This window comes from Bipolaris maydis, assembly GCF_028858645.1.
Source record: "Bipolaris maydis strain C4 unplaced genomic scaffold PSV08scaffold_15, whole genome shotgun sequence".
NCBI lineage: Eukaryota > Fungi > Ascomycota > Dothideomycetes > Pleosporales > Pleosporaceae > Bipolaris > Bipolaris maydis.
Genome location: NW_027093871.1, coordinates 311,321 through 333,581, shown reverse-complemented (window position 1 = coordinate 333,581; position 22,261 = coordinate 311,321). Strand labels below are relative to the sequence as shown.

The 22,261-nt window shown below is 52.5% G+C and overlaps 7 protein-coding genes across 7 annotated transcripts; 4 read left to right on the top strand and 3 right to left on the bottom strand.

The window, feature by feature from the left end:
- Positions 1-1,094: 1,094 nt before the first annotated feature.
- PSV08DRAFT_381027 (uncharacterized protein) lies at positions 1,095-3,870 on the top strand. The gene is made up of 2 exons (XM_014225420.2): positions 1,095-3,222; positions 3,275-3,870. The coding sequence occupies exons 1-2, from the start codon at positions 1,106-1,108 to the stop codon at positions 3,405-3,407; spliced, it is 2,250 nt and encodes a 749-aa protein (XP_014080895.1). The 5' UTR covers positions 1,095-1,105; the 3' UTR covers positions 3,408-3,870.
- A 351-nt stretch (positions 3,871-4,221) lies between these two features.
- On the bottom strand, positions 4,222-5,634 carry PSV08DRAFT_331777 (fructose-1,6-bisphosphatase class 1/Sedoheputulose-1,7-bisphosphatase). The gene is made up of 4 exons (XM_014225419.2): positions 5,450-5,634; positions 5,321-5,393; positions 4,561-5,269; positions 4,222-4,496 (listed from the first exon to the last, which is right to left on the bottom strand). Exons 1-4 carry the CDS (start codon positions 5,575-5,577, stop codon positions 4,354-4,356), a joined length of 1,053 nt encoding a protein of 350 aa, XP_014080894.1. The 5' UTR covers positions 5,578-5,634; the 3' UTR covers positions 4,222-4,353.
- A 686-nt stretch (positions 5,635-6,320) lies between these two features.
- Positions 6,321-9,761, bottom strand: PSV08DRAFT_230260 (thiamine diphosphate-binding protein; the record flags this gene model as incomplete). The annotated part of the gene is made up of 3 exons (XM_014225418.1): positions 6,321-7,427; positions 7,481-9,519; positions 9,582-9,761. 3 exons carry the CDS (start codon positions 9,759-9,761, stop codon positions 6,512-6,514), a joined length of 3,135 nt encoding a protein of 1,044 aa, XP_014080893.1. The 3' UTR covers positions 6,321-6,511.
- Positions 9,762-10,601: 840 nt separating this feature from the next.
- PSV08DRAFT_365656 (uncharacterized protein) lies at positions 10,602-12,787 on the top strand (the record flags this gene model as incomplete). The annotated part of the gene is made up of 2 exons (XM_014225417.1): positions 10,602-10,734; positions 10,797-12,787. The coding sequence occupies 2 exons, from the start codon at positions 10,602-10,604 to the stop codon at positions 12,629-12,631; spliced, it is 1,968 nt and encodes a 655-aa protein (XP_014080892.1). The 3' UTR covers positions 12,632-12,787.
- A 515-nt stretch (positions 12,788-13,302) lies between these two features.
- PSV08DRAFT_331748 (uncharacterized protein) lies at positions 13,303-14,269 on the bottom strand. Its single transcript, XM_014225416.2, has 4 exons — positions 14,107-14,269; positions 13,793-14,052; positions 13,682-13,737; positions 13,303-13,610 (listed from the first exon to the last, which is right to left on the bottom strand). The coding sequence occupies exons 1-4, from the start codon at positions 14,194-14,196 to the stop codon at positions 13,564-13,566; spliced, it is 453 nt and encodes a 150-aa protein (XP_014080891.2). The 5' UTR covers positions 14,197-14,269; the 3' UTR covers positions 13,303-13,563.
- A 2,709-nt stretch (positions 14,270-16,978) lies between these two features.
- Positions 16,979-19,537, top strand: PSV08DRAFT_230254 (uncharacterized protein; the record flags this gene model as incomplete). The annotated part of the gene is made up of 1 exon (XM_014225415.1): positions 16,979-19,537. The coding sequence occupies one exon, from the start codon at positions 16,979-16,981 to the stop codon at positions 19,535-19,537; it is 2,559 nt and encodes an 852-aa protein (XP_014080890.1).
- Positions 19,538-20,505: 968 nt separating this feature from the next.
- On the top strand, positions 20,506-21,173 carry PSV08DRAFT_15969 (uncharacterized protein). Its single transcript, XM_066091836.1, has one exon. It carries the CDS (start codon positions 20,619-20,621, stop codon positions 20,955-20,957), a length of 339 nt encoding a protein of 112 aa, XP_065948115.1. The 5' UTR covers positions 20,506-20,618; the 3' UTR covers positions 20,958-21,173.
- The last annotated feature ends 1,088 nt before the right edge of the window (positions 21,174-22,261 follow it).

Sequence of the window (22,261 nt, the reverse complement as noted above, 5' to 3'; positions counted from 1 at the left end):
TGCATTCACGCACCGTATCGATACCCGTTTGAAACGTCTGTTTGGGCAGCCGTTGGATACAAAATTACTGTTTGGCAGTTTTCTGACTATGATACGATATGGTTACGCCTGGCGAGGGCGGTTGCTTCCGTCTCACAGGATCGGTGTTCAGCTGATGTGCATGGACCTGCAGTATGCAGTTGCTACACCAGGATATCTGGCCTCCAGCGACTACCCCTCACTGCACTACTGTCCATCTTCTCCTTTTGCTGTGTCAGCCATAGGGGCCGATCACACTAAATGCATCGTTTTCACCTCTCCTGAAGAGATGCGCTTGGCAAACACGCTGAAATGATGTTTTTGGCCTCAAACGCCTCTTCTTCCCACCTGGGCGCACTATTTGACATGTGATACAAAGGATCCACCATTCTGACAACCGTTACACTTGTCTGTAGTGAGCGTTTGTGGGATCAGACGCAAAGTATGGCCTTTACGCTGATCTGCCCTCAAAATTTGGACGCAGTTGCGCCTTGGTCTGCCCTTCCGTTGTCGTTGTCAGTCGTCCTGCAGCCTTCTTTCATTCACCGCCTTGGGTGCGGCACCCCAAACCGGCTAGTGGGGGAAGTGCACGGGCCACCCAAAAAAACGCCGCACACACCTGCCCATAAAGACTGACGACTTCGTCGTGTCTGCCACCTCCAACGCTTACCCACCCCAACAACACTCACCAGCTCTTCCAGCCCCGGTTCCCAGTGGACCGTACATAACACAAAAAGAAACAAAAAAATACAGAAAACAACAAGAAAAGCCCGTCCGACGACGACAACCACCAACTCTTCGTCTCGTCCTGTCGCCTATACCCGACAGACGTCTTGCTTGAGTCCTCCTTTTTCGCCCAGAAGAAGGAAACCAGTGTGTCCGCAGCAACTTTGCTCTTGGACCGCTTCTACAGCCTCTGCTACCCCGCACGTCTCCTGTTGCAACTTCCAGCAAGGTTCAGGTGAGTGTCCTAAACTTTTTTTGCGAAGCGAGCGCACCTGCCCAAGTCACGCATGCGCCCGCCCGCAATATCTGTTCCCGCTACTCTCTATCCCTCAACTGACACCTCGCCTCGTAGATAGACACCATGTCTGAAGTCGCAAACTCCACTTCGCCCGTTCAGGACGGTGCTGACGCCAACGGCGCTCAGATCAACACCAATGTCGCTGCTGCCCAGGCCGAAGCCCCCACCCCGACCTCTGCAGCCCCTGCCCATAACCAAAACTCGGCCTCGCTCTATGTCGGCGAGCTCGACCCTTCTGTCACCGAAGCCATGCTCTTCGAGCTGTTTTCTTCCATTGGCCAAGTCGCTTCCATCCGTGTCTGCCGTGACGCCGTTACCCGTCGCTCGCTCGGTTACGCCTATGTTAACTACAACAGCTCTGAGGACGGCGAGAAGGCCCTCGAAGAGCTCAACTACACTGTTATCAAGGGCAAGCCTTGCCGTATCATGTGGTCTCAGCGTGACCCCGCTCTGCGCAAGACCGGCCAAGGCAACGTTTTCATCAAGAACCTGGACCATGCCATTGACAACAAGGCGCTTCACGACACCTTCGCCGCTTTCGGTAACATCCTCAGCTGCAAGGTCGCCCAGGACGAGCTTGGCAACTCCAAGGGTTACGGATTCGTCCACTACGAAACCGCCGAGGCTGCCAACAACGCCATCAAGCACGTTAACGGCATGTTGTTGAACGAGAAGAAGGTTTTTGTTGGCCACCACATCCCCAAGAAGGAGCGCATGAGCAAGTTCGAGGAGATGAAGGCCAACTTCACCAACATCTACGTCAAGAACATTGACCTTGATGTCTCTGACGAGGAGTTCCGTGAGCTCTTTGAGAAGCACGGTGACATCACTTCTGCGTCCATTGCTCGCGACGAGCAGGGAAAGAGCCGCGGGTTCGGCTTTGTCAACTACATCAAGCACGAGGCTGCCTCTGCTGCCGTTGACGCCCTCAACGACACTGACTTCCGCGGTCAGAAGCTCTACGTCGGCCGTGCCCAAAAGAAGCACGAGCGTGAGGAGGAGCTGCGCAAGCAGTACGAGGCCGCCCGCCTCGAGAAGCAGTCCAAATACCAGGGTGTCAACCTATACATCAAGAACCTCAACGATGACGTTGATGACGAGAAGCTGCGCGACATGTTTACACCTTTCGGTACCATCACCTCCGCTAAGGTCATGCGCGATGCTATGCCTGCCGAGCGCTCTGAGACTCCTGGTGACGAGAAGAAGGAGGAATCCAAGGAAGAGGCCGAGAAGACTGAGGAGTCTAAGGAGGGCGCTGATGACAAGAAGGATGAGAACAAGCCTGGCGAGAAGGTCACCATCAAGGGTGAGAAGAAGATTCTTGGCAAGAGCAAGGGCTTCGGTTTCGTCTGCTTCAGCAACCCCGATGAAGCTACCAAGGCCGTCACTGAGATGAACCAGAAGATGATCGAGGGCAAGCCCCTTTATGTTGCTCTTGCCCAGCGCAAGGACGTCCGCAAGAACCAGCTCGAGGCTACCATCCAGGCTCGCAACCAACTCCGCATGCAGCAACAGCAACAGCAGCAGTTCGGTGGCATTCCTCAGATGTTCATTGCCCCTGGTCAGCAGCCCATGATGTTCCCTGCTGGCGGTCGTGGTCAGATGCCATTCCCCGCTGGTATGCCCGGCCAACAAGGTGGCCGTGGTGCTGGCTTCCCTGGCGGCATGCCTGGTCAGCAAGGCGGTCGTGGCGGCCCCAACGGCCAGCAGATGCCTCCCATGTACATGCCCCCTGGTATGGCGCCCGGTGCTTTCCCTCCTTCGTACATGAACCAGCAGTACATGCAACTGGCACAGGCTGCACAGCAAGCAATGGGTGGACGTGGTGGTCGTGGCGGTGTCCCTATGGCTCCTATGCCTGGTATGCCGCAAGTCCCCATGGCTGGCGGTCCGGGTATGCGTGGCAGTCAGGGATTCCCTCCTCAAGGTGCTGGTCGCGGCAACATGCCCCAGGGCGGCCGACCTGGGCAATCTCCCATGCCAGGTTACCCTCAAGGCGGACGCGGCGGTCCCGCCGGCGCTGGTGTCGATATGAGCGCTCTGAGCGGCGCTGCTCCTGGTCAGCAGAAGCAGATGCTCGGTGAGGCTCTCTACCCCAAAATCGCTGAGATGCAGCCTGAGCTCGCTGGTAAGATCACCGGTATGCTCCTCGAGATGGACAACAGCGAGTTGATCAACCTGTACGTATTGCCTATTCTTTGTTTTGTATAACTTTTGTACTAACTCATCCAGTACTTCTGACGAGGCAGCTCTGCGCGCCAAGGTTGAGGAGGCTATGAGCGTCTATGACGAATATGTCAAGAACAAAGAGGGTGAGCCCGAAGAGAAAGCCCCCAAGGAGGAGTCCAAAGAGGAGAAAGCCTAAGCCTCTTTCTAGTTGCCACTGAGTAGGGTTCGGTCCGCGATACCCTCGAACGGCAGCAAGTTATGATGGTCGCATGATTTCCTTGAATGGCGAATGGCGCACGAGTAACGGTTTTCTCATGACACGGGACGGCTTTGATGACCGATTGTACCCCAAAAGTTTCTTACGATTCGATGTCCCCCCTTTTACATTTTCGACGAGTCGTATCCCTGCGGCGAGTCGACTACAATACTTTCTTTTGGCGACTGACTCCTTGATTGGAACGTCGAACGTCATGACTACGGTCGCCCAAACTCTGTCTCAAGAGTCAGGTGGCTTTCCCTCTTTTCTTCCCAACGTTTCCTTTTTTTTCACTGGTTTGTTTTTCCTATGTATGATAGACGGCACCCCGTCTCTGACGACACAGCATGAGTGGGTGTGCGGTGGGACTTTGTTCGCGCAAACAGTTTGATACCTCAGAAGCCAGGCTCTCCCATTAATGGTCGATGGGGCTGGCTTTCAGCGTAACGGAATTTCGGCGTCTCGAATTCGGAATGGGAATAGGAAGGGGGCTTATGAATGATGGAATGAAAGGGTAGATGTTAGTGTGGATGTGGGCTTGTGCATAGTTTAGCAGGTATTCGAAGCCATCTGGCAAAGACTGGATAGCTCGAAGCGAGAATGGCAGCCATGTTAGGGAATATAGTTTTATACCCCGAATAGAAGTTGCAAACACTAAGTCGTGTTCTGATGATGGTGATGACTGGGATGGTCTTGAGGAGGATGTTGCGAGGCGAATTCTTCACGTCCACTGCCTAGTCTCCCTTCAAAAGTAGGTGGATTTCATTCAGTTTCAAGTCATTATGCAACTTCATACAAAACTACTCCTAGGATATATTGCAAAGACACGTCGATGAGCTTTTTCCTTTTGCACTCGTCCCAACCGCGTGAAACACGCATGGGATCATTACTTCTGATACTTCTTGTGCGCATCAATGACTTTTTGTACCTCGCCCTCTGAACCCAGGAAGATACCGGATCGGTCGTGAATGTGCTCGGGCACAACCTCGAGCATGCGCTTCATGTTGCTGTTTACTGCCAAACCGCCAGCTGCAACAATTCTTAGCATCATGTAAAAAATAAAAATAGAGAGAGAGGAAAAGAGAGAACGTACCATTCTCAAAAACCATGGCCATGGGAGCGCACTCGTACAGGATACGAAGTTTGCCCTTGGGAGTCTTCTTATCAGCAGGGTAAGCAAAGATACCTCCGTACAGCAATGTTCGGTACGCATCTGCCACCATGGAACCAATGTAACGCGCACTGTATGGCTTTCCGCCCTCGGGAGGGTTCTTCAAGCTCTCGCACCACTCCTTGACGGGCTGTTCCCAGTACATGCTGTTTCCCTCATTGACCGAGTAGATGGATCGTGTCTTGGGACACCTCATGTTAGGGTGTGTGAGGATAAACTCGCCAAAGGCATTGTCGAGGGTGAAGCCGTTGACGTTGCCGCCCTTCATGGTGATGACCAATTGGGCAGAGGCGCCGTACATGGTGAAGCCTGAGGCGACCATCTCGGTGCCAGGGAGGAGGAGCTCCTCTTTTGTGCCCTTTGCGCCTTCTGGGAGCTTGTACACGGCGAAAATGGTGCCGACGGAGACACCGGCATCGAGGTTGGAGGAGCCGTCGATGGGGTCGCAGGCTACGGCGTAACGCGCATTGGGGTATTCGTCAAAGATGATGGCTTCTTCTTGCTCTTCGGAAATGAGGAGGCGCACGCGACCTGACGAGCGCATTGCGCTGATGAAGAGCTCATCGCCAATCACATCAAGCTTCTTCTGGTCATCGCCAGTTGTGTTAGATGTGCCTTGGAGACCAGTGAGCTGCTCAAGTCAGTTTGTGGCTATGGATATTCTTTGAGGGAGTTTGCGTACATTGATTAATGACGCTCTCCGGATGTAGTAAGCAATGCTCTTGAAGGCAAACTGGAGCGCGTGGCATAGCAGTCTGTAGTAAACCAGTTAGTTTTTCCGTGTCAAGACGCCCCGGAAAAATTAACGCACGTGAAATCTCCCGTCGCTTCCTTGACTTTTGTTTGCTCTTCCGTCAGGAATCGAGTGAGGGTGATGATGTTGGTGTTGATCTTCTCCTGAGCAACTGGATTGCTGTCGCCGTTTGTGGTGGAAGCCATTGTCAGTGTATATGTATGTGTGCGGCAATATAACACAGTTCACGATGGAGGATTGCTACAAAGGGGGTATGGGCGAGGCGCAATGGAGAATGGGTATGAGCGGAGAAGGAAAGATGGGAAAGATGGGTATGGGAGATGGAGAAGCTTTGGGGAGGATGGTGAAAATCTATGCGGTTCAATTGAAGCAAAAAGCGGAGCTGAGGTTTATTATGAAGTCAGGGTGGGTAGAGTCGGACAGGCGGACCACACTTCTGTGGCATTTGTTTGGCAGATGCGTTGGCCGGAATGGAGCCAGCAAGCTATAGCCATCCCTCGGCAAGTGATCGGGCGTCACAGGACACTTCACGATGCTCCAGCCGCATGTGTCAGCCACGGGTGATCCGAAGGAAGACCGACGGTCGCGACAAATAGTGCCGACGACAAAGAGTGAGGGTGTGTGGACATTGCCGAGGAGAGGACATGGACGCGCTTTGTTGCGGGAGCGCGTGGCTGGAGGCGAAGATGCATGTGCGGAGACGCAAAAAAGTGGAGGGGCTGCAACGAGGGGTGAGCGGGGCGGTCTGGCTCCCCCACTGCCCACTGACGTCGCTCCGACCTGTTCCGACCCGCGGACGTGACGGCACACGACCACCCTGTCCTACCCGCAGCCCTTTGTTTATCCGCGCAGCCACGTGACCCCAGCAAAGAAATACCAAAAACTGAGCACACCCCATGTCAGCCCACGGCAAATACGAACAACATCGTAACAAGGTAAGATCCAGCTTTTGATACTCTACACGCAGTAAACCTACATCCGCAGTGATGAAAATGCTCAACTGAACAATCCTGCAAAGCCCACATCTCCAACCCTCGCTCTATCCATCGCACCAAGGGGGGAATCCAGCAATGCAGCCAATCATGATCCTGGCCTCTATTACAAGTCCAACGCGCTCCTCTACTCGCTCTTCAGCTTATCTTGCTTGACCGTGAAGGCCATATCCAGCAGCGCCTTCTCCTCGTTCTTGTGCGATACCTTGAGTCCAGTCGCTACAGATGCGCTAGGGTTGCGTCCAGCGTACATGACGTGTCTCCTGTTGTGGTGCTCTGTCTGGTTGAGCAGAGTCTCAATCCTAGGCTGTGTGAAGCTCCAAGCTCCTGCGTTGAGTGGCTCCTCCTGACACCAGATAATGTTCTGTGCATTGGGGTATGAGTCGAGGTTGTCCTTGAGCTGCTGCCATGGGAATGGGTTGAGCTGCTCGATGCGCGTAATCGCCACATCCTTCTCTCCACGTGCCTCACGCTCCTTGACAAGCGCAGCGTAAACCTGACCAGTGCAGAGAATGACGCGGTTGATGCCCTCGTGCGACTCAATCTCTCCGCTGGCGTGGGCCGGGTCCTCGATGATCCACTGGAAGTGCGAGTCTCCGGTGAACTCATCAATGCTCGAGCGCGCAATTGGGTGGCGAAGGAGCGACTTGGAGAAGAACAGGACGAGCGGCTTGCGGAACTGGCGGTTCATCTGGCGACGGAGAAGATGGAACAAGTTGGATGGCTTCGTGGTGTAGGCAATCTGCATGTTGCAGTCCTGGTGCTGGCGATCAAGCTTCTCTGGCGATGGGAAGATGCGCGGGTCCTCATTGCACAGCTGTAGGTAACGCTCAATACGACCCGAGGAGTGCTCAGGACCTTGACCATCGTAACCGTGTGGCAAGCTCATGACGAGACCAGAACGCTGAAGCCACTTGACTTCACCCGATGCAATGAATTGATCGATGATGACCTGAGCAGTGTTGGCAAAGTCACCAAACTGGGCCTCCCACATGACAAGCGCGTTGGGTGACGACAGTGAGTATCCGTATTCAAAACCGAGCCTGGATTGGGTTAGACAACATGATACGTCAAAACAAAAATGTTCACCACTTACACTCCGTACTCGCTGAGGGACGAGTTGGAAATGGTAAATGTTGCCTGGTCCTGGCTGAGATTTTGCAGAGGTGTGTATGTCTTCTCCGTCTCCTGGTCGTGGAGAACAGCGTGACGCTGAGAGAAGGTTCCACGCTCCACATCCTGTCCAGAAACACGGACGTGGTGGCCCTCCATGCACAGACTTCCGAATGCCAACGCTTCAGCAGTAGCCATGTCGATGTTCTGGCCATCCATGACCGTCTTGGTACGACCAGCCAAGATACGCTTCAAGTTCTTGTGTACATTAAAGTCCTCTGGCGCCTCTCCGATCACCTTGGCGATGTGCTTCAGCTGTGACTCTTCAATGGCAGTTGGCAAATGAGGCAACACCTCGGTAGCAAGCTCCTTTGGTGTCTTGAAGCCGTTCCATGCAGAGGTGAGCCACTCCCGGGAGTTGGGAACATAGTCTTTGCTGCGGTTGAAGCTCTCGTCTAGCATACCCCAGACCCAAGCCTTGTGCTCATCAATGTCCTCCTTGGTGAAAGTCTTCTCCTCGAGGAGCTTCTTGGTGTAGATGTCCAGTGTCTGAGGTTGTTGCGAGATCTTCTTGTACATGAGGGGCTGAGTGAAGAAAGGCTGATCCGTTTCGTTGTGACCCTGTTTCCTGTAGCAAACCATGTCGATGACTACGTCCTTCTTGAACTCAGCGCGGAAGTCGGCGGCGAGCTGGCAGACAAAGTTGACGGCCTCAACATCATCGCCGTTGACGTGGAAGACGGGCGCATCAATGGCCTTGGCGATATCGGAGCAGTAAGGAGTAGAGCGCGAAAACCTGGGATCAGTGGTGAAACCAATCTGGTTGTTTACAATAATGTGAATGGTTCCGCCAGTGTGGTAGCTGGGCAGCTGGTGGAAGCCCATAGTTTCGTAGACGACACCCTGCGCAGCAAAAGCGGCATCACCGTGCAGAAGAACACCCATGGCACTGACAGCTTCCTTCTCGTCGTTGTTGTAATGCAGAATGGCGCGGGTCTTTCCAAGCACAACGGGGTCCTCAGCCTCAAGATGGGACGGGTTGGCGACAAGGGACAGCTGCACACGCTTTCCAGACGGGGTGGGACGCTCAAAGTTCATACCCAAGTGATACTTGACATCACCAGAGCCCTCTTCGTTGGCCTCAGCAGTACCGGCAAATTCACTGAAAATGGACTCGTTGGGCTTCCTGACGACGTTGGAGAGCACGTTGAGACGTCCACGATGAGGCATACCAATAACGATATCCTTGACGCCATAATCGACACTTCGGTCAATCAATGCCTTCATTCCGGGAATCAAACTCTCGCCACCCTCAAGACCGAATCGCTTGTCATTGGGGTATTTGGTAGCCAAGAAAGCTTCGAAGTTTGTGCCCCAGATGAGGCGGTCCAGGATGCGGCGCTTCTCATCGACGGAGTACTTGAACGGCGTGGGAACCTCAATGCGCTCACGGAGCCAATCGCACTGCTCCCTGTCGGGGATGTGGATGTATTCTATTCCGTAGGAGCCGCAGTACAGGCGCTCACAGGCGTCGATGATCTCCTTAAGCTTCATCTTCTTGCGAGACTCTGTCCTGAAGCGGGGGAGAATACCCGGACCAAGCTCAATTTCCTGCTCTAAATCCTTGTCGGTAAAGTTGTAGTGGGAAAGCTCGAGCTCGCGGGGCTTGTTGTAGCCAAAAGACTCAGCCTCCGAGCGAATGCCGAGCGGGTCGATCTTGGCCTTGTGGTGGCCACGAGCCTGGTATGCGCGGACAAGCAATTGGACCTTGAGATGGTTCATAATGTCTGTACCTTCGACATTGGCCATGCCCATGCCCGGCCTGGCCGTAGCGCCCTGGGGCGAGCTCATGATGGTGGGCGGCGGCTGGAAGGCTTGCGACACGGGCATGTCGCCAGACTCCATGTTGTGGAAATAGACCTGCCATGAGTAGTGAACACTCTCGGGGTCGTGTTTCCACTGCATGTACATGGCATCGATGTAGTTTGCCGTGTTGCCCTGGAGGAACGAGTCGTTGGGGTCCTATGCCGTCATCGTTAGCTGGGGGTCGAAGAGTTTGTATCTGGGGGTAAATGGGCACGCACAACGCCCTTGCTGGTCTCCTCAGCCGAAACGGCATAGGAACGGCGGTGGGTAAGCGCAAGAGGGCGGCGACATGTCGAAATGGCCGTTCTCGAAGGCTGTGTGAAGGTGGTGAAGGATGCTCTGGTTGGAGCGCTCCCCGGGAGCTTGCGAGAGCACTGGCGCAGAGTGTTGCGCAACATTGTGAATTAGGATGTCAGGACGGAGGAAGGGATGCGTGTCATCCAAGCAGACAGTGGTGTACAGAAGAGAGCTTCTGCGATGGCAGTGCGCCGTCCAAAAGTGAGCAAGCCTGATCATGGCACATGCGTAGGGCCCCGTGTTCCACACTAGCGCCCTGTGCGATCCAGGACGGTTCGGAGCAGGCCTCGTCAAATGCCTCAAACACGAATCGTCCAGCCAATGTCTGGAGCCTCTTGTCCGCGCCCGGCTGCTGCCATGGCTTTGTGGCGTGCATCTCTACGCTGTCTCTTGCCTGCTGCTTGTCGTGCTGGTCATGGTAGCACAGAGGCACGAATGCACCCGGGAACCACACGCACAGTGCGGCGCCCGCCAATGACGACCGGTGTATTATTATGTAAGCGGGAAGCGTAGGCCGTGCCGGTGCTGAGGGTGTAACGGATATGTATCCGTTGCGCCACAATGTGCGTCAACGGGCTTGGCTTACACTATGCCGTGCCATGCTCTTCGTAATGCTACTCTAAGTAAAGTATGCATGTACATGCCGGCCGGGACAAGTCAGTAGATACTTGGGTTGCATATGTTGACAAAAGAAGCGGCCATATGCATGTGTCTTGTGACCGGGCTCTGTGGCTGCTCCCACCATATGCACACTGGACTAGACGAGTACATACTAGATAGACAACAAAGCGCGTCCCAAGCGAAGCAAAAGCAATCCACGGCGCAAGGGCGGGTGATGCGTGGTCACGTGCACCGCGTCAATCTGGGGAACCCCAAACTAGTCTAGCATTCTTCTACCGCGTCAGACCTACCCACGCCGTGCATCCCCCTCCAACCCGCCCATGGCTGACGCTGCCGCACAGTACAAGAAGCAGGACGGAACTGTCTCTGTCTCTGCCGATGGCAAGACGGTGGCTTGGAGGTCGGCCGGTGGTGCGCTTCCTCCCCTCTCAATAGCCATAGCAGACATCGCAAGTATGTCCACCAGCGCCCATGCTTCGCCCCAGAAAACACCCAGGCAGCTGACTTGCGCCCAGATCTGCAGCAAACTCCTGCAACCGCCGCAAAAGCTTCCATCAAGATCGTCGTCAAGGAGCCATCGCCTCAAGCGGGTAACCACACCCTTACATTTACCTCTGCCGCCGCTCGCGACGACCAGCAAACCATAACCGGCGCCCTACGCAAATGGATCGAAAACTCAAAACAACAGGCTGCTCCTTCACCTGCACCTGCACCGGCAACGGTCAAGGCAGGTGAAGGCGATGGTGGCTCGTCTGCCGCTATGGCCATGGCCCAGACCGTGGCAGCAGCAGCCAAAAGCGACCAAGACACCTACGACGATGCAAAGCTGCTTGCCGACACGGCTCTACAAATGTCGTTGCTCAACTGCAGTCCGGCTCTTAGACAACGTTTTGATCGCGCTCTTCTCGAGAAACCCGATTCTGTCTCGGTCCTGCAATTCTCAATGCAGTTCTGGTCAACCCGGGTGCACATGTTGAGATCACACGCTACAGAGAGATCTCAGGCCACAGGAACCTACAATGTCTTATCTGTCATCAAGTCAAAATCAGTCAACGGTACTCTGATGTTGAACTTGACCAAAGAGCAAATCGAGCTCCTCTTCAGGCAGCACCCAATAGTCCAGAAAGCATACAATGAAAATGTTCCCCCTTTAACAGAGGGAGACTTTTGGGAAAGATTTTTTCACAGTCGATTGATGAAAAAGCTCAAGGGCGAACGCATTCAAGACAAGGACGTGCTTGATCCAAAGCTGGACAAGTACTTGAGTTACGACGAAACAGCAGATAGCACCCTGGATCTGCTTGCTGCCTCGATCCCAACTTTTATCAATATTGAGGCCAACGAAAACAATCACAGCCAAAAACAAGGTAACCGGCCCGACTTCACCATGAACCCAGCCCATTACGAAAAGGCACCCATTCTCCGCGTCCTAAATCGCATGAGCGAAAAGATGATGAAGGAGGTGCCGCCTTCCGATGCAAATCGGCACGGGCCAGCCGGAGTTGATGAAGAGACATACAAGGAGCTACAGCTGCGTGATCTCCAGCTTGCAGATGACGACAATCGAGTAGTCCTCAAAGTACATGATCAAAGCCGGTTCTTCTCGGCTGGACAAAGTGTGCATACCTCAACCAGTGCTGCGACGTACACAAAGCGCACTCCTGAACAAACACTATCCACTCTGCACCAGGATCTTCGCAAGTTTGATGGCAATACTGGCCAGGCTACCAAAGTTGATCTGCATTCCCTCATCGAAATCAACGATGAAAGCAGTAGTGACGAGGAGGAATCTGTCCCCAAGAAGAAGACAAAGGTTGGTAGTAGATCATCACGGAAAGCAGCCTCTTCACAAATTTTGTCAGCTCTCAAGAAGCGACATCTGCATAATGATGACTATTCCTCATCCAAGTCTATCCCTACCACCGAGCGAGCAAAGGAGCTTCATGTCTCTGAAGCTGTCCTTGACAATTTGACCATGACCCACAATACCACTGTCGAATTCCTGCATTACTTCTGGGCAGTATTCTACTCAGGAGACTCCGACCGTGCAAACGAGATTGCGAGGCTCATTGAGACACTCGACAAATCACTTGATCGCATCAAGGCTGTTGCTGACATGGCAGAAGCAGAGCGTGCCGCTAGGATTGAGCATGCGCGAAAAGAAAACGAGTTCTCCAACCAAAGAGAACGCAAGAAGCGCAAGTTCGATCCTGAGGCTATTAGAGGAGGGGCAAAAGCTGTGAATCAAATCGTAGATCCTCTGCTTCGGGCGATAGACGCCGCGCGTCGTCAATACCAGACGGCACTTCGAGAACAAGTAGCACGTAGCTCATCAAACGTTGCCGCTTAAGCCAATCTCTCGGACGTAGTCGTTTTTGTAGGTAAAACACCACACATCATTTTGCATAGCGAAAGGCGTTCAGGGCACAGGGACCTTGCAGTCCATGTTAGCGGCTCAGCGCTTTTTTTTTCTTGACATAGTAAGAAATCCATTCTGTCTGCGTCTGATCCACTTTGTGCAGTAATTGGTGAAAGGTCACCTTCATCTATCACATTATGCAGTTGTTTTGTGCATACCACAATTCACAGACGAGAAGCTCCTCAAATGGCCACGCTGCATGTTAAAAACTCTTTGGCTAAGATATGCGCAGTGCTAAGGCCAGAGTTTCTATGTTCTTCAGTTGGCTCAAGTACCGCATCTGGCATACTGAGGTTGGTGAAGTGACTATTTATCGTGCCATTGCTAGTTGGGACAACTTCGGCACTAAGCAACCTAGCCCGTGTTTTCGCCCCACTTAACCCGCAGCTCGTCCATCTTCTCGAGAACTTTATCTCCACCACCTATCTTGTTATCGCTATGACAGCAATCGGAAGAGCCAGAGGCACGCACAGAAGCACGGAAATCACCGTTTGGAATAGCCCTTCTGATTCAGAGTTGCGTAGAAAGCATTAGGTGATATTGTCCCCTCAAGATACAATCCAATACTACAGAGAAACGTACAACATAAAGCCTGGTCGACTTGAATCCAGTACCTAAACAAAGTAAAACGCGCCAGACATTAATAGGAAAGCTAGGGAATAACAACCAAAGACCGTCGCTAATGCAAATGAAGCGAACATATGGAAGAACCTTGAATGACAACGCCGGTATCTTCTGGCACTGGAAGCGATAACGAGACATCTTTGACATCTACAGAGAAACTGGCAGCACCGTAGACCCATTTGATGAGGTCAAGAAAGAAGGGTGTTGGCTTTCTTCGAAGTCGAGGTCAGTACTCGGTTTCATCGCCGGAAGTGATCGCGCGCTGGGTCATAGTACAAGTGTGTTCCTACTTTTTATCAGTAAGGGCAGACAAGTAGCGGGGCACTTGAAGCCTCGTTTTTGTGCTATGTTACTCACCCCCTCGGCTTGAAGAAGAATTGTTGTTTGCGTTTCTGTCTCTCGGTCTGTTGTCCCTATAACGACCGTGAGCGCTGCCATGGTTCCAGATGATGGTCATGATTAACCTACCTGTAGCGGAAGCTATGCCAAAGATACCATCTAGCGACCCAGTTTTCTTCGTTGACTGCGGTTCGGTAACAGCCCATGTAATAATATGGACGGGTCTCAGGGCAGGCATCGCGAACCACCATCAACACACACGAATGCTTTGCGGTCTCGGATATCTCGTCCCACAGGTAGGGCTCGCATACGGATGGGTCTGTCTTGGACTGGTCTGTCAAATTGTACGGGTTGCAGCTTAGTGCGTCTCGAGCGATTTCGGCTTCTTTCTGCGTGGACAGACGTATCAGCAGTTTTCTTTAGGGCCTGATCTGTATTCGTACCAAGAGCAGTTTGTGAATACGATCACTAAGGCCTAATCGAGCGCAGATTGCACTTTTGTCGGCGCTCTGAGGAAGAGGGGGCATTGACATCTTTGGCAACTCTGTTTCGAAACTCGGTGTATTGCGACAGCCAGCGGTACGCAGACTAGGATGTAAAAATGTATGGCCGAAGTAGGGGACCCGAAGGTGTATTTTCGTCTTTATATTTCGAGCCAGGATCCTTAGACACCGGTCGATCCCACGGAGGCTTTGTCACGTGACAACGGGGCACCAGTATGCCACTTCTTGTCGTAACATGGTGCATAAGCCACAGCGACAGGGACGCGGGATGTGCTGCGCTTCATCCCTTGACGGGTAGCGACTCATACCTACCACTACTCGTTCGGGCCGGAGCGCTATTTCGTTAACGCAACCTTGCTCGCAACCAGCGAATCTTCGGCCTTTTGCCTGGTTCCCGCCGATCCCACTGACAAGGTGGGTCACCTGGCTCTCGCGTATCCTCCCGTACAGACGGTAACGGTAGTTAGCTGCATATTGAAGCCAACACTGTGATTTGTTACAAGGGCGTCCGCTTCACATACGCTGCTTGCATGGTGCTGTCGCGATAACCCGTAGATCTCTCGGTATCATCCACCCTCTCTCTCGTTGGCGCCAGCTGTGACAGCACGTGCTAGGTTTGTTTCTCACGACGATGTCCACACTGCATGTTTCGGGCCGCCAGGTCACCATCATGCTCTGAGACCAAAAGCCCTGCTGACGGGCATGAGCGATAGACAAGGGTGGAGAAAAAAAAGAAACAAAGTCTGCAAGTTTAGGTACAGCTGTATGTATCTCAAGCCCTATGAAGATCAACCACCAATAAAGTGTGGAATCTGAGGGTTCATGACACCAGCTGGGCACTTCCAGGCCTCCTAAACGTTTAGTTTTGAAGGCTACCGATGCGAATGCAGGTGCCCAGAAACAATAGGGCCGATCGAATCATGTACTTGTGGACAGGATGCAAAATCAGTCCACACGTACCGTGTGGTGGATCGTGCCCCGCAAGATAGAGTATGCTAGCTTTGCGCTTGCATGATGGTGGGCATGGTGCCGGCTACAATTCCACGAGTCACATATCGTCATTTAATACAAGACCAATGGGTAGACCCAGAAGCGTGTAAGGAGTTCAGGTCGGACGATAGTGTATCCCGTAGAAGGCGCAAGCGAACGCACCAAGCAACAGTCACCAGAGCGATCCGACAACCTGAAACGAAAGAACATGTGTGTTTCGAGACGGAAACGCATGTCATCTGAAGACGACCATGTATACCGTGTGCACCGTCAACGCGGGAGCTTCTGGAAGGTTGCCGCTCCGAAAACTTCCCCACAACCCGAGAACAGATTGAAGTCGCCGGAGAAGAGCCAAATACAAAGTTACAGTGTAGGTGGACGAATCAGCTATTCCGTGACTACGACCTCCTGCGTACCGGTCTTGCTTGGAAATTTGTGTGTGTGTGTGTGTGTGTGTAAGAGAGAGAGGGAATTTCACCCCTTGCGTCTCCACACGACATAGTTTTGAAGCCTTCGTCATTCTCCCAGGAAGCGTTTCGTGGCTACTCGCAGTGTCTATGGATACACGCGCAACGTTTTAGTGGACGAGGATTGACGTGCAAATCAGCGACACGCCACAAGCGTTATGCATTCAGCGTGGCCATGGAGCTTTGATACAAACGCTGAGGGCTCAAGCAGCTAGACTTGTCTGACCGTTTAGACATACTATATTGGCTCCGCCACAAACCGCTCGCATGCTGTATTGGAAGTTTGTGGAGCGAACATGACAAGGAACCGGCTATCAGCTGGTGGCAGCCAGAGTCAAGCTCAGGATGCGCTCGGGTCGCTGATACGCCCTGTTACGGAAGCCAAAGTGGGTTAACCGCAGATGCCGCACGTTCAGTGAAGCTGACGTGTGGTTTGACGCCACAAGCGGATTTCCAGGGAATGCCATGACGCCTTCCGTCTTGGGGACATACGGTACACTGGCACACACAGTAAGAGAAAGCGTCAGCCCACCTTGTTCGTGTAAGTGGCGTCGTGGAGGGTCGCGGATGTTCTGGCGGATCAAGACTAGGTTCGTAGGCAGGCAGTCCTTTGCAAGGGTGGACAGGCAATACACGCTATACAAGGGTCCGTCCTAGTCCCACATGGCCGCGCCACCGTGTTGATAATCCTCAAGGGCCGTTGTTCATCTTTTCTCTTCACACAGGCAGGCAGGCTACAACGAGTCGTCTAGCCGATCAGCATCGTCGTGTGTTGCTCAGTGGCTAGTACGCTGAGTCGGCCTGGGAGGCGCCACTCAATATGCTCTGTCCAGTTTGCACACGGCCACTGCCACCCAACCGAGACCCGAAAAATAAAGGCCGCCCGCTGAAGAAAGGAGCACACACCGAGACAGGCACAGCTGGAATTGCTTTTCCCTGTCGTTTGCGACAAAGCGGAAACGTCTGGAGTCTTAGGGGGCCCCATGGGCGGAGCATTTTGATTGGCCTGTGCTGCACATATACTGCCGAGTCAGATACAGTAGTATCTTTCTCTCGCTTGCCCGTAGCAGAAACCGAGACTGCGCCTACCAAGGTCACACACACAGGTTTGCCGGGCGAGGCTCAGGTGCGAATCTACTCTATTTGTCTGGGCAGCCATGGGTCCAGCAACTGCAACCGCAGCTGCCGACTTGCATCACCGGGAAGCACGTTGCAAGCAAGCGTGCAGGATCGCTGCTGTGCCCACAGAAGATATTGGGGTTGCATCCACCAGGTCCCGCCTTCATGCACATTACGATCCAAGTATCGATCGCATCTCATCTTGGGCATAAGTACATTGACGACATGGCACAAGCATGACACCCATCCACTGGCCCAACAACCCCGGTCCACTGCATCGCAGTAATCACCGGGAGCCCGCATGCGGAGCTAAAACTGCACGATACGATTCCCACGCTGCTGCCATGGATGCGTTGCATGGAGGGAATGCGAATCCGCACGCTTTTTTGCCTCATGCACTACGTCAAGAGTCCCTCAACCATCAAAAAGCCTTGGTCGACACAGTCTCATCACGTTTGCAAGCGAGTAGCCAGCCGGGCTTCGCGCCAGACCGTGATGGTTGCGTCCGTCATGACAGGCCCGGAGTAGACGACGTTCAGGACTGCCCAAGAGGTAGAGCTGTGCCTATCAATCTTGCATTTCGCCTCGCAAATCGATCCAATGGCGTTCCTCTTGCCACTATTGTTGAGCAAGGTTCCTGCTCCACGCTAAACTCCCAGGGCTCCCTACTCAGTGCCTGTCCGTTTGCCTCATTGCGGGTGGTGGAAAATACGTCACCTAACTACTATGTTTTACCCAAAGCCTCGCCCGGTCTCGATGGGCGTACTCTCCAGCTCAATGTAGAAAATGGGCAGCCAGAGTCAGTTCTAGATCCAACCACTCGAGAGTTTTCCAAGCCATCTTACAAGGATATCGGCAGCTTGTCTCCGCAGGATAAAACCACCACTCCATCTTTACACACCATTTTGGATCGCCCACGAGCTTTACTACATCAAACAGGGGAGATAGACTGTGACAGAAATAGCAAAAATGTCAAGGATCTTGTCCGTGGTGTACTTCACAACGTCCGAGCTGTCTCACGAACCCAGTCCAGGTCGTCCTCCACACATACACCTGTCGCGGAGCATCCTAATAACCGGCAAGAGGCGAGCGATAATACCTCAGATAGTGAGTTGTGTGGCCCTGATAGGTTCGAGTGGGAAAATAAGGTATTAGCTGCACCAGCTGGTGTACCCTCTGCGCCCCTGGGCGTGACTCAACTGCCAGCTCATCAACATCAAAGCAGGGATGGGTGGACTCTCGACACAGCCTTCAAACCTTCGGCTCGTCTAGACTTGCTCTCGCACGAGGATATGCTCTCGTCGCACACCCAACTCGGAGCTGCACATCCGTTGTCAAAACCTTCGACTGGAAAAGAGGGTTGTCACGGCAATATCTCGAAAATCTCAGCCCAAAGAGGAAGATCCAATCTAGAAGGTAATGCCTTTTATGGTGTCTCTGTGTCGAGTGATGCCACTCATTCCTGGATAGAGGTTGATCGTGCAGGGGACGCTAGTCAAAATGCCAGCTTTTGTAGCACTGTATCCACGTCTTATTCCGGTAGTGTGGTTGGTGTAGATGTCGATCTTCAACACGAATTTCCTCAGAAGATATGTCGCTCACATTCATCTACACCTGTAGCGCCGGTATGGTTCACTCCGCAGGTGGCAGAGCTGAAGCGACATGCTTCACTTTCTGGATCTTCTGAAGCCCAGCAGTTGCCGGAAACGGAACGTTCACATCATTCCATTACCTCATCTGCTCTGACGACTCTGCTTCCAATAGCAACAGCCTCGGGAATTGTTCGCCGAAACTACGAGACACCCAAACTATCATTCTTTTCGCCATCCGGTCGCCTGATCCAGCCAGAAGGTAGTTCCACACCCGGCACAACAAGCGCTTCCAACTTCAGCGGCTCTCCTATGGCCAATGCATCTACAAGCATGAATCCCACCCCTGCCTCCTATAGTGTATTTCCAGCAACATATCTACCTCCTCCACGACCTTCCCTGAGACCAATAACGGCTCCACCCACATCTTCGGTACCGCTCCCTGCCAATTTGCGACACCACCACAACTACAGACGTCCCGAAAAGTCGCAGATCAATCCTGAAATAGAATATACGCATTCATTCAACAATACCGGTCTGGCGGTCAAAGGATGCGATGGCATTGTATGGACTGGGACGCTCCCTGTCAACCCTCAGACGCGCCAATGGTGTGGAAAGACAAGGGCGCGCCATCAATACAGAAGAGACAGGTCGGTAAAGTTGTTCAAAGACAATTTCAGGTCAAAGGCGAGGTGTCGTAAAGCCCGACTGATGACAGCCATGAGCACAACTACAGCGAAAGGAGGAAATTTTGGTAAGCAAGACGAAGCTATCACACGCGCTAGCATGCCTCACAAACGTAAACGTGTATCCGTCGCTACTCCTGACAGGAAGCGCCTACCAAGCCGGCACGTAAGACGAGAAAGGAAGACAGGACTCCTCGGACCGGCAGCCGGACATGTGTTGCGCATCTGCTTCTGTCAGCCATACGACGGCGCAGGCAAGCCGACGCATGATGTCGCCGCGAAAACCTTTTGCATAAAAAGCCACGCTAGCGAGGCGCACGGAAAGTCAAAGAAGGAAACACATCCTATAACCGCAACGGAAACGCACGTCGTAGACGCCGTTCTACCCAACGCTCGGGTCGTCACGGGCGTCAACCGGAAGATCAACACCTCCAACCGTATTCGCATACAGATGAGCGGTCGTAGGGAACACGGCAATCTGACCATGAAATCCCACCTTCCATGTCAGACTGCATTGTGATAGCGCTACGAGGGCTGTATACAAACGTATGTGAGTGGCTACGTATGTGGCCGTATGGGATGTGCGTGCGCGAGAATGTGAGTGGGGGGGAATTAATTATGCATCTCGGATACAAACGCCGCCGTCCATCCAGCAGTAGCAACCAACCATGGAGAAATTTTTCCTTGTCAGCGTAGTAAAATGCTTTCTCCCTCCACTCCCTCCCCCCCCCCCCCCCCCCTTCCCTCATTCCTTCGGGGGCGTTTTTCTCCCAAGAGAACCAGGATCAGCGCTCTTTTCCCCCCTCTAGCAAAACGGCTTAGTCTCTCTTTCTCTTCTTTTTTTCTCTTTCCCTTGGTTTAAAATTACAGCGGACTGTTTTTTTTTTTGCGTTTGTGTACTGAAACATTCGACATAACAATACATTCACACATTAAAGAAAACAATGAAAAAAATAGATAAATAAATAAAGCCAATCCCAGTTGCTCTCTCTCTCTCTCTCTCTCTCTCATATGCAAGTTTTCTTACTCCTTTATTTTTTTGGCTGGCTGAGGCTGGGACTGGATGAGCTTACTACACCCATCCACACCCACACCCACACCCATACTTACGCGCCACCGTGCATAAAAGGACGTTTTCTGACATTTCCGCAAACGGGCATTACGGTAGGGGCTTTTTTTCGCCCTTCTTTTGCTTTTGCTTTTGCGTTGCTTAATTAGGCAGACTTGGCGGCCAGGATCGTCCTCGCTTTTATTTTGCCTGCGCGGCTGTCGTCGGCGTCGGTGGGAAGGGAAAAGCAAAGGATCAACTTGTATCCGTTGCGTGTCTTTTGGTGTGCGTGTGTATGGTAGGTGTACACCTGCATGTGTAAGATGATTGTGGAGGTGGGCGTGGCTGGGATGCGTTGTGCTCATGTTCTTGCATGCATATACGTGTGTGGTGCAAAGCAAAAACACCTGTTATTCAGGGCTCTTACATAGTATGGGCATAGGTGAGGGTGTGGTTGTTTGTTGCCTGTGTATGTGTGCTGGACTGGACTGGACTAGATTGGACTGGACTGCGCAAGGCACACACTAAAGCAGCACAGAAATGTTGATGGAGGATGATAAAATCATTGTGTCTGGGAAGATCCTTACATGGATTTACCCTCTTCCCTCCTTGCCTTTTCTTCTTTGCGCGTTACTTGTTCACCCTTTTTCTCAATGCGGGAACTAACATGCTTGCGGCAATCATGCCTCGGCTTGTGCGACGTGTGACTGTTTGGGAGCGAATATATGGGAGGGGAAAAATGGAGGTCTCGGGGGTTTGCTTTTCAGGCTCTTTTGTGGTGATGTGCGTCATGGGTTGTGTGGGTGTGGGTGTCGCATTTGGTTGTGGCACCTTTGTGAAGGATGTGATGCTTGTTTGGTATGATCCATGTATCGCCGACATGGGGAGATGATGATAGGTATGGTGAGCGGCTGGGATGTGTGAAAAGTCGGCAGAAGAAAAGTTGGCTGCCGAATTGGTAATGCAGGGCGTTTGGTTTTTCTCTTTGCTTTACTTTGCCCTTATCAGATTGACGCGGGTGATCTTCTCCCAGGATACGTATGGGTTGCTTTCATATGGGAAAAGAGACTTGGGCACATCATCGAGGACACTACTTAGGCAACAGCAAAAAGTGTAGTCTGAATGTGGAACGGCGATTCTGGAAACGCTTGCGAAAGGTCTAGATTTGGGTTGGAAACATGTCGGCATTCCGAAGTGATTCGGACGGTATTCTCGCTATGCGTGAATGCGCATGCTAGTTCAATATACTTTGACGGATCGCCACAACACATCTTTTAGCATACCGTTCAAGAAAACACACTGAAACCACCACACCTACATGATACACTGCACTCTCCAAAGCAACAATGCATATCCAGAAGAAAAAGAACGGTGACAGCTCGGTGTGATCACACGGCAGGCATAAACACCCCAACGGTTTGCCGCATCGGCGATTGCAACTTTTGTTTTAAACCTAAGCAAGACGCGCATAACAGCGGCGAGCCGACAAGCCGGCCGTATAATTCCGAAACGGCAAGAAAAACGAAGGCCAGGCTTGTAAAACCAGTTGTTACAAAACAGCAAATAAAGGCGTTCCGTTCGTACGGTAGGCGGGCTAACCCCGGCAGTCTGTGCATGGGACGGTATGCACATCATAAAATCGGGGTGCCGAGTGTGACGGGTTGAAAACTTGCTTCTTGTTATCCTCGAAAGGGAGTTGAGGAAGAAGGGGGGAAGCATTACGCGCGTTACGGGGCGCATCTTTTTTCTTTTGATGCTCCCCCACAGTTTGCGGGCAAAGCAATGGATTGCCAGTAAGCACATGGCGGTGCACATACCATTATGCAATCTATGCGGATGGGATGATGTCGGGTAAACAGAGAGACTGCGGCTGGAATGAGGAAAAGTGCTGCCATAAAGTGGTGCGATGAAGTGGTGTCATTTTCGACAAAGTGCCCAATCGCTCGTCTAGAACATTAATGACCAGCTGAAATGTGTATCTCACTACGCAGTGGCGAACTAAAGAAGGGCGTACCAGACCTGGAGACTAACAACGAAAAGATTTTAGCGTAAAGATGTGTGTGTGGGCTGGTGGGTGGAAAAAGGGTTCTTGATTGTATACAATTGTTTTTTGCCGACCCGAGTCCTGTGCATCTGCCAGCAGCGGGGTCACCGAGCAGGAGATGCTAAGATATGCAGCTCTGTGCACTTGCACGG